Raw genomic sequence first — 11,078 nt, 5'->3', positions numbered from 1 at the left:
CAAAAAAAAGCATGAAAAGGAACTTGGAAAGGATACTAATATGCTGCAGGAACTCACCAAGACTCTTCAAACAGCATCTTCCAAACACATGATCACGACAAATCGAGAAAGACAAGGGCAGAGGCACGTGGGAACACCATCACATGCAAGTTCCCCACCAAGCCACTCACCATCCTGACTTGAAACATATTGCTGTTCCTTCACTAGATCAAAATCCTGGAACACCATCCCTTTCACACTGTGGTGTAGCGACATCACATGGACTGCAGCAGTTTATGAAGACAGCTCACCACCACATTCATAATGGGCCATAAATGCTGGCCTAGCCAGCAATGCCCGCAACATATGAATATATAATTAAAATCTACACAAAAGTTTAACCTGAAGCAATGTGTATGCTCCTATGCTATACTGTTAATGAAAATAAGGAAGTGGCAGACATACTGAATAATTACTTTGCATTTATTTACAATAAATAGATACAACATAAAATGTAAGCTGAAAGCATTAAATGTTGCATACACACATACAAGTTAGGGACAGGAGTCGGCCACTTGGCCCCGCAAGCTTGCATTGCCATTTAATAAAATCATGGTTTGATTGCTTCCTTGGTAATGGATTCTAACAATTTCCCAACAGATGTTAAACTAACTGGTTTGATTTCCTTTCTACCTGCTTCCCTTTTTGAAGGGCACTGCATTAGGATTGTCCCAATATACCAGAATCTTTCCCACATCAGGGAATTTGGGAATATTATAACTAATGGATTCACTATCTCTGCTGCCACTTCCTTTCACACTCCAGGATGTAAGTCATCAGGCCCTGCCTTCAATCCCAATTGATAATTGTTCTAAGTTCCTCCCTTTCTATTGCCTCTGCATTTTTCTGAGTTCCTCCCTCCTATTTCCTAATTTACGGCTATTTCTGGGATGTTGTTTGTGTTCTCTATGGTGAAGACCAATGCAAAATTCCTGTTTAATTCATCCACCATAGCTTTAATTTCCAATATCAATTCCCTAGACACTTTATGGGATCAATGCCCACTTTGTTAATTCTTAAACATCTACAGAAACTCTTATATCCATTATATTACTAGCTAACTTCCTTTCGCCTTATCAATTTTTGATGTTCTTTATATTCTCCCCAACTTGTTGAGCTGCTAAGTCTTTGTGCAAAGACATGCTTTCTCTTAAGTGTATTGTCTGTAACTTTTTTTTAAAGTTGACCACAGATGATAGGCCCTTGCCTTGAAATTTCTCTTTCACATTGCAATGTGTCTATGCTCTATTCTGAAATATTCCTTTAAAAATCACTGCCTCTGAACCTTTATTAATCTATCCCTTAAGCACATCAGTACACTAGCTCTCCTTTCATATTCTATTTCTATCAAGTTCAAAATACTAATCTTGGATGCATTATTCTCTCCCTCAAATTGAATGAAAGGTCAACTGTATTACGATTGCTGCTACCTACAGATGCCTTCACCAGAAGGAATACCAATGTCCATAAACATACCTGTACACATCCCTTGTCAGTAACAATGAGCTACCAAATTTACTGATCCACCACAAACCACAATTCCCTTTCCGGTCATTGCGTTATGTACACAATTCTCTACAGGATTTTAATTCTCAGATTGTGGTGCCAAGAGTTTAAATAAAGCTAAGTGAAATAATGCAGATCCAGCAGTAATGTTTTGGTGGTGAGCCTTCTTAGTCTTTTCCTTCAGTACACCAGGTAATTCTCCCAAGAATTAAAAAGATCGATTTCTATTAACAGAAGCACAGCCTGGAGTTAATGAAGCCTCTGGAGACAGGGTAGAAGACCTTGTACAATGGCAGTGAAAGGCACAGGGTCTCTGGTCACCCTAGGATATTACCAGTGGCACAGCTGAGTGACAAGTTAAAGGCCATACTCATTCTCCTACCAGCCTTTTACCTCATCAGGAGGGGAAGCTGCCATTATGGTACATCAGGTAAACCTTGGCAGCCTGCCATTATGTCCCAACCAGTTTCTATGACTCAGAGAGAACCCCTGATGGCAACAGGAACTCTGCAGCTATAGGACTGCTTGAGGGAATACACCCTCCCACCCTCACCTCACTAGGGTTGAGCTGCCTAGCCCCAGCATCATAAAAAAACTCATTTTGTCTTGAGGCACTGCAGCATAGAGACAAACATTCCTTCTTCCTGCAGCCTCAGTAGTAGACACTGTCATGAATTGGTACCAGCAAGACTACAGGCCCCTGATCGGGGGAGGATTAGAAGTAGATTGCTGTCCTCCATTGGATGGTGGCTATGTGCCTGTAACTCCATTGCAGTGTTAATGTGAAACTAATAAAAATCTTAACTTACTCATTCCTTGTTTTAGTTTCCAAACACAAGATCATAAGTGACTCAAGCCTTCCTACAAGCACTGATTTTTTTTTAAAGCAAAGAGACCCAGGAGGATGTAAAGATCTGTATAAAAATGTACATAAAACTTGACTATTGCCTATACACTGTAGGTGAACATACCATATTTAATTGTTTCAGTAATATAGCTTCCCATAGGCTCATGCAAATTTCTCAACCCTTAACTAAAGCATTCAGACCACAAAAACCCTGGGTTAGATCAATAACAAAACTAGTCAATTTCATTTCTGATGGAAACTCTGGAGATTAAACGATAGGCATGCCCAATTCATTTGCTGCTTTGGGTCCTCTTAAGGGATTGGGTGAAGTCAAAAATAGATCCATTAATGCTTAAGTTATGCAAATCATGATCCAGATTCATTCCACTCCTGTTCTCTCCACCCCCCCATGGCACTTGCAATATATATATATCTCCAATTTCCTTTCCAGACAGCACATTTCAGATCTCAGATCATTGACAAAGGAGCCAGATTGCCCAATTAACCAAAATATCTGCTCTTCTGATACTCTTTAGTCTATTAAAACACAGATTATGAATTTGAGGGGAAAACAGTTACATAAGAACATAAATAGGAGCAGGAGTAGGCCATCTAGCCTGCCCTGCCATTTAATAAGATCATGGCTGATCTGAAGTGGCTCAGTTCCACTTTCCCGCTTTCTCCCCATAACCCTTAATCCCCTTGCCTACCAAAAACCTATCTACCCACGTCTTAAATATATTTAGCAAGGTAGCCTCCACCACTTCAACGGGCAGAGAATTCCAGAGATTCACCCTTTGAGTGAAGTTCCTCCTCAACTCTGTTCTAAACTGAACCCCCCCCACCACTTATCTTGAGGCTGTGCCCTCTAGTCCTGCTGTCCTTTGAGCAGGAAGAACCTCTCCACCTCTACCCTATCCATCCCTTTCATCATCTTATACATCTCAATGAGATCCCCCCCTCATCCTTCTAAACTCTAACGAGTTTAAGCCCAGTCTATTCAGCCTCTCTTTCAGTTCTAGTCCTTATCCAACTGAAGTTGGCCCATCTAAAAAAAATGCTTTGCTACTGTTTAAGATCTTGCTATTAAAAAAGTAAAATATCCAACATATTAAATTGGGCAACATAATTACCAAAAGCCCTACTTTAAAACAGGGAATGGATACCATGTTCTCTTTCCACATTGGAAACACTGGAATTTGATACAACATTGACAGAAAATAGAAATTCAAAATTAGTTAAAACTCAATTTCTCCTTTGCTTAAAAGGATGCTCTCCAAATGTTAACAAGCATGCAGGCAGGTGCTATTGGGTTGATTATTAATACATACAACGCAATCTTCTGGTATTGGAATGATTGGAATGTAGACTAGTTGAGATGCACATCAGAATCAAAAGAACAAAAGTTACACCAAGAACAGGCCCTCCAAGCCTGCACCAACCATACTACCCGATTTAAAAACCCCCTAAGCTTCTGGGGACCATATCCTTCTATTCCCATCTCATTCATGTACTTGTCAAGACACCCATTAAAAGTCACTTCTGTATCTACTTCCACCATCCTCCCAGCAATGGGTTCCAGGCACCCACCACTAAAAAAAAAAATCTGCCTCATTTCTTAAAACTTGCCCCTCACATTTTAAATGCATGCCCCCTAGTAATTGTCTCTCACCCTGGGAAAAAGCTCTGATTATTCACTCTGTCCATACTTCTCAATCTTGTAGACTTCTCCCCACAACCTCTGTTGCTCCAGTCAGAACAAACCAAGTTTCTCCAACCTCTCCTCATAGTTAATGCCCTCCATACCATGCAACATCCTGGTAATTCTTTTCTGTACTTCTACAAAACCTCCACATCCTTCTGGTAGTGTGGTACTAGAATTGAACACTATTCCAGTGTGGCCACACTAAAGGTTCTAAAGTGTCAACATGACTTGCCAATTTTTAAACTCAATACCCTGGCTGATGAAAGCAAGCATGCTGTATGCCTTCTTGACTACCTTCTCCACACACATTGCCACTTTGTGACCTGTGTACTGTACACCCAGATCTCTTTGCCTATCAATACTCTGAGGATTGACATTTACTGTATATTTCCTATTGTATGAGACTTTCCAAAATGCATTTTCTCATTTGTTCAGATTAAACTCCATCTCTTGCCTAAGCCTCCAACTGATCTATATCCTGTGTCCTCTGATGGTTCTCATCACTATCCACAAATCCAGCCTTTGTGTCATCCACAAACTTACAAAATCAATCGAGTTACATTTTCCTCCAAATTATTTATATATTACAAAAGGTCCCAGCACTGATCCCTGAGGAACATCACTTATCACAACCTTCCATTCAGAAATGCACTCTTCCACTGCTACCCTGTCTTCTTTGACCAAGTCAGTTTTGTATCCACCTTGCCAGCTCACCTGATCCCATGTGACTTCACCTTCTGCACCAATCTGCCAAATCCTGCAAAAGTCCTGGCACATGAAACATCCTGAAATTGATGGGCTGGTTTTTATTGCCCTGGACCCTCTGCTAATGTCTGACACTAAGCTCCTGTGTCAGGCATGCAGGATTTAGCTACTTAACCAGAAAGTGCTCTGTTGGTCAATACCTGGTCTGACAAGTGACCAGCCAGTATAACTAAACTCAGCAACACAAATATGCCCTCTCTTCATCCATGCTTGGTCTTCTGTGCAGTGATATATTGCTACTTCTGCAATGATCAGAAGTCCCTGTTAAAGTGCAAAATGGTCAGCTTGTGTAAATCTTTGCAGGTGACAATGCTGATTAGAGCATTGGGCCATAGTTTGAATCATTGGTGCTAAATAAACTAGTCTATTAGAAATTTTCTAAACTGTCTATTGTGCCTATGCCAGCTTGGAGAACTATGACCCACACCTCTTCTCCATTTCCCTGCTACCTTTCCCCTTCTGATAATATTCTGAACTTTGGACAATTTTCACCTGACTGATTAAAATTGAATCACATGTCCTACTAGTTTCACTGCAAGTCAATTCCCTTTCAATACTGTTCCCAATGTTGCCACACATTCATTACAACTAGACTCTGCAGGACAACAATCAAGGTTACTGTCTCACTGAAGAATGCAGAGGCCATTTTAACCATTAACCCAGAGTTCAATTAACTTGATTCAAACAGAGTAGAAGCCTTGCCCTCAACCTTACTCTCAGCTTGAGCACAAGGAGCTAACCTGGTTTCAAATACTTATTCAGCTTAACAATGAAACTGAAATATATAATAGTTTCATAGGTCCCACTTAACAGCCTATTCCAAGGTTCTATGAACTAGCTGGATCCATTAAAAAAACAGCCTGCTTGATTGGCACCCCATCCACCACATTTAAACAATAGGTCCTTGCTACCAATGCGTCAGTACGTAGCATCTATGAGGCTCCTTCCAACTAACAGGACAACGCAGAAGATGCATTAGAACACCACTTCCAAATGACATACCAACACCATCCTGAACTGGAACTATAATTATCACAGGTATACCCACAATGATGTAGAGAGTATTCTACACCACAGGGGCAGCAGCAGTTCAAGGGAGCTCACCATCACCTTTGATGAAAGTGAGGAATGGGCAAACATTAGCTTAGGCAGCAATACATCCTATAACACAATCTACAAAGTTTACCAAAGGTACCTGGATGCTCAGTGCCTACTCTCCTGCAATTAGGCAGAAGCAGAGGGAAATAAATGTTGTTAACTACTCTGCCAAGATTAACTTGAGGTTAAGTTGTTATTCTGCACCTCAAAAGAATCCTATATCTGTCAACAGATCACTTTACATCACATGGAAGCTCAAGCACTTAACATTAAATAGTCCAGAATTTCACACCATCCCAAACCATCAGGCAGTTAATCCAAAGCACAGCTGTAAATACCTCTTTTTTGGCAATTACACAGCAAGCAGTGTGCCAAAAAACTTATGGTCACATTTACAGCTAAACATTGAAGGATTTTCAACCTAATTTGTGCTAGTGTAAAGGGAAAATAGTAAGGTTTAAATTCAAAGAGACCATTATATTCATTTAAAGTTTAAAGACCTGGATTGTAGACTGGGATATTAATAAGCATGTCAGTGAAACACTGCAAGACTACCCTTCTTAACAGCAAGTTGCTAAGTCAGCAATGGCAATCCTGATCTACCCGACTTAAAACAGCAAACAGCTGAGTCAGCAATGGGCATCTGGAACTAAAAGACATACCACACCATTTAAAATGCTCACAAAATACATAGTGTTCATATTTTGGGCTAATAAACCAATAACGTTTGAGGGCTATGCCTTACAGCATCAACTGCTCTTTTTAAAAAAGCCGATTCCGTATTAACCATGTTAACTGGAGTGGAAATAGTTGGCATTCTGGAATGAGACATTCATAACATATGGAGATTAACCAATATGCAATAAAATGCCAGGCCATCAACTCAGCAATACTGATCCAATGAAACAATCGTACTGAAACATGAATAAAGACGGCAATCATTTACACTGTCTTTTATTGGTCTTTAGTTACAGTAATTTAAAAAGATCAGTTGGATGAAGTGATTTAGTCCCATCAGCATGGAATGACACTTAAGTTTAGAGAATGATTGTGGTCACTTAAAATGGTCGCTTCACAACCCAAACCAGCAGAAACATACCAGATTGGGCCCCCATAAATAGGTGTAACTTAAACAGTCCATGAATGTACAAGATATGTTACAAGTACAACACTGGTTCACACAACATTGACGTCTGTGACCATTTAGACAAACTTCTTGAATTCATCGTACAAGACTAGCACAAAAGCACCACCCATGCCTCTCAGCACATTGGACCAGGCACCCTTGAAGAAAGCTCGGCCACCCTCATCCCGAAGGATCTTCCTCCAGCAGTCAAGTGTTCCTTTGTACATGATATCAGCTGAAAGCAGAAAGACAATCTTGATCAATGTCTACTTCAACTTTGGAGAAACATTTAATTTAAATTCCAACAATCAACTCTGGTGGGAGTAAAGAGAAAGGTACATTCAGCAACCCACACTGTGCGCTTCTCAGAATTTCAGTATTTACTCACAACTGGCAAAGCCATAATGAAAGGAAATAGGAAAATTGAGAAAAGCACTGCCAACAGAATTCTCTTGGGTCTCCTGTGACTGAATCACGTCAACTGATGTTACTATTTATGTCAAAATCTTGACATTGAACTACATTTCTACTGCACTGGGCCAAAATCCCACTATTTACAGTGTGAGTGTTCCTACGCCCATGAACTGTACCAGTTCAAGGCAGCAGTTCAACACCACCTTCAAGGGTGATCAGGGATTTGGGGGGGGGGGGGGGGGGGGTCATTGCTAGCACTGCCAGTGGTGCTCACATCCATGAATCAATAAGAAAAGCCCACTGTCCACTTACCTCCTCTCCGACCAGACTGCATCATCATACGACGACGAACGGTGTCAAATGGGTAGGAAGTCACACCAGCAACAGCCGTTACCGTCTGAGCTATCATCCAACTGATCACAATGTGGGTGTTCTTAGGATCTGGGAGCATTCCTGGGGGGGGCAAAAAAAGTCATATCACTACGCAAATTTGGAAGACGCAGCTCAAGCCGAGAATAGATCAATAAGTTTCTGCATGTACCTTTAGCAGTGTCATAGATGCCAAAATATGCAGCTCTGTAAATGATGATGCCTTGTACAGATACATTGAAGCCCTGGTACAGCCCCCTGATGCCATCCGACTTGAAGATCTTGGAGAGACAGTTACCCAATCCTGTGAACTCTCGCTCCGCTGAAGACTTTCCAACATCAGCAGCCAGACGTGTTCGGGCAAAGTCAAGGGGATAGACAAAGCAGAGCGATGTAGCACCAGCAGCACCACCAGAAGCCAAGTTGCCAGCAAAGTAACGCCAGAATTGCTTCTTGTCAACACCACCAAGGAAAAACTGTTTGTACACATCTTTGAAAGCAAAGTTGAGCGCCTGGGTGGGGAAGTATCTTATCACATTGGCCAAATTACCACGCCAGAAGGACATGAAACCTTGCTCTCTTGGGATGCGTACAACACAGTCAATGATCCCTTTATACTGCTTCTCTGCTGCAATCTGTTTGCTTGCATGTTGGACCTACAGCAAAAGAAAACAAGTCGTCTGATTGACCACAGAAATCATCATCAAAACCAGTTTTTAGACACTAGTTCAAGAATGAAATGCTACAGAAGAACACTGCTCCATTGCCAACTACACCAGAATTTGAATAGTTAAGATGCTGCAACAGGAAGGGTCAAAGGGACTTCAACCAAGCTGCACTGAAGGTATCAGATTCATGACTGAAGCTCAGTCCAGAACTGCATCCACCAATGCCCACCTAACAACAAGTCCCACTTTTTCTGTAAATGGCTCTTAGGCAATGACAAGACCAACAGTCTTTGCCCATTCCAAACTGCCCTTCAAAAGGTGGTGGTCAGCTGCCCTCTTGAATTCCTCCAATCCCTGTGTTGGCGGTACCCACGGGGGATCCAGCAACAGGAAGAGCAATACTTGTCAGTCAGGGTGGCGACTGACTTGAGAAACTGCAGGTGGGGGCGGCACCGGAACGCTGCAGCACGGGACTTCCTAGGTGAGTGGCAAGGTGACCCTGACTGGCCTTCCCCAAATGATATGGCAAATATCACCTTAGAAAGAAAACAGGAATCGAGACTTGTCTGCTCCGAGCACAGGATGCCTTTTAACGGGGAATTAGATATGGATCAAACCAGTGCGCCAGAGTTAACCGCTGCAACAAGACTTGATCTTCGGGGGATGACCTTCTTGGTCCGAAGGGAGTCACCTAGTCCGAATGGGCAACTTTTGGAAAGGGAAGTTATTGGAACGAAACAAAGTCGCCGGCTCTACGCCTGATCAATGACCGGGAAATACGGCGGAGTCCAAACAGCGCGAACATCTAAACCACCATCGCGCCAGAATATTGCCTTGCAATGAAACACCGTGCGCGGAGGGGACAAGAATTTTTTTAAAAACCGAGATAGGTTAAAAGCAGTTGGGGAAAAAAAAAGGGAATCTTTGGCGATCGTGACTGCAATGCTGCGGAATGGCGGCTTCTACATTGCGCTGCCGGTGCGGAAGTTCGGGCGCAGTGGGGGGGGGGGGGTGGCGCGGAGGAAGAGAAGAGGAACTCAGTCCGTTAAACACTGCCTCCTTGTACTTCACGCCGAGAAACCGGCCGCTGCTGTCCCAAAAAAAAGAGGGGGAAAAAAACCCTCCCAAATTTAGTGACTTTAGTGATCAGGAAACTTCCCTCCCAATTATCTTCCGGGATGCAGGAAATTTGGGTGGAGGGGGAGGGGGGAAGAGACTGAAGCGGATTGGGGTCTTCCCCCCCCCCCCCCCAACCCCCACCCCCATCTCCCGCACCCAACTCCACCACTAATCCTCCGCCTAGGCCGCACTCCTTCTCCTTGCCGCGACCTTGATTGCCTCAAGCGACATTTCTTAACCTTCAGACCTCACTCCCCTTGGAGAGAGAGCGTGGCCTGCGATCAGATTAGAAGAAGCCCGTGGCAATGATGTTGAGCAGATGCCCATGGTCCGCAATGCCAGGGTCATACTCATCCGCTTGGCTGTTTGGGGAGGAGGAGGGGGGGGGGGCCTGTGAGAAGAGACAGAGTGAGTGAGAAAAGACAAGCTCCATTTTGCATCTGCTCAAGACTTGGTCCAAAAGCTTGGTTGGTGGGGAAGGAAAACACACACACAAAAAAAAAGAATTACTCAAATCCGCTTCACTCTCCACTCTGGAGGCGGTGCTCACATTGTAACCAGCAGCCGCTTACACTGAATCCTGGCTGGGAGGGAGGGAGGGATCCGTGGCTCTGCTTACCTGCAGCAAAAGCTTCACCCTCTCGATGGGAGCCACCGCCGTCTTGGAGATCGCAGCAGCCACGCCGCCAGCAAGGAAATCCTTCATGAAACTTATAATCTTGTCGGTCGCCATTATCTTCACTCTCTCGTTAATTTAGATGCTTAATTTTGTTTTTCTTCGCTTTCTCTTTTTTTTCCTCTCTCTGTCTAATTAACACCTCCCCCCCCTTTGACAGCAGGGCCAAACACCCACTTTATAAACTACTGCCGGCGCCGACGAAATGGCCGATTTTGCAGCGGAAGTGAAGCTTTAAAGCGGCGCAGCTACCGCGAGACCTCCTTCCCAGGGCGCGGCGGAGCCGCCGCTCATTGGCCGCCCACCCCCCCCCCCCCCGCGCTCCTCGCTGTTTGATTGGTCGCCCCGCGGCGCACCCCGCTCTTCCATTGGCCGCCGCGCGACGCGCCCCGCTCTCCGATTGGTTTCCCCCCGCTTCCCGCTTTCCGATTGGCCGCCCCGCGGCGCCCCCCCCCCCCCACCTCCCTTCGCTGTCTGATTGGATTGCGCCCGCGAGCATTTTCCCCCCCTTCCCCGGGGAGGCTCGTGCGCCGCTGTCAGCTGATCCATTGTCCCCGGCCGACTGGGTACATTGTAGCACAATATGTAGCCCCCCCCCCCCTGCAGCCAGATACTCTGCAAGTGTAACAACGTGTGCAAGAGCAACTCTATCACAAAGTTACTGCAGAGTAATATTGAAACACCTCAGTAAAAAGGGTAGATAGGGAGGGAATCATTGCACACCCAAACACCTTCAAGGTCACATT

At 44.1% G+C, this 11,078-nt stretch overlaps 1 protein-coding gene across 1 annotated transcript; it reads right to left on the bottom strand.

Annotated features, from left to right (window-relative positions):
• Positions 1-6,898: 6,898 nt before the first annotated feature.
• Positions 6,899-10,532, bottom strand: slc25a5 (solute carrier family 25 member 5). Its single transcript, XM_080187855.1, has 4 exons — positions 10,276-10,532; positions 8,042-8,525; positions 7,813-7,953; positions 6,899-7,321 (listed from the first exon to the last, which is right to left on the bottom strand). Exons 1-4 carry the CDS (start codon positions 10,387-10,389, stop codon positions 7,164-7,166), a joined length of 897 nt encoding a protein of 298 aa, XP_080043981.1. The 5' UTR covers positions 10,390-10,532; the 3' UTR covers positions 6,899-7,163.
• Between the last annotated feature and the right edge of the window lie 546 nt (positions 10,533-11,078).

This window comes from Carcharhinus amblyrhynchos, chromosome 4 (genome assembly GCF_965287045.1).
Source record: "Carcharhinus amblyrhynchos chromosome 4, sCarAmb.v2.hapA, whole genome shotgun sequence".
Taxonomy (NCBI): Eukaryota; Metazoa; Chordata; class Chondrichthyes; order Carcharhiniformes; family Carcharhinidae; genus Carcharhinus; species Carcharhinus amblyrhynchos.
The sequence above is the reverse complement of the archived record's forward strand: the minus strand, read 5'-3'. Positions and strand labels throughout refer to the sequence as shown.

What these genes read in the sequence shown, in the direction of transcription:
- slc25a5 (XM_080187855.1), bottom strand. Translation starts at nt 10,389, where the DNA reads ATGGCGACCGACAAGATTATAAGTTTCATGAAGGATTTCCTTGCTGGC. An exon ending in GGGTGAAGCTTTTGCTGCAG is followed by an intron (nt 8,526 to 10,275) that starts GTAAGCAGAGCC and finishes CTTTTGCTGTAG; the next exon opens with GTCCAACATGCAAGCAAACA. An exon ending in CATCTATGACACTGCTAAAG is followed by an intron (nt 7,954 to 8,041) that starts GTACATGCAGAA and finishes TGCCCCCCCCAG; the next exon opens with GAATGCTCCCAGATCCTAAG.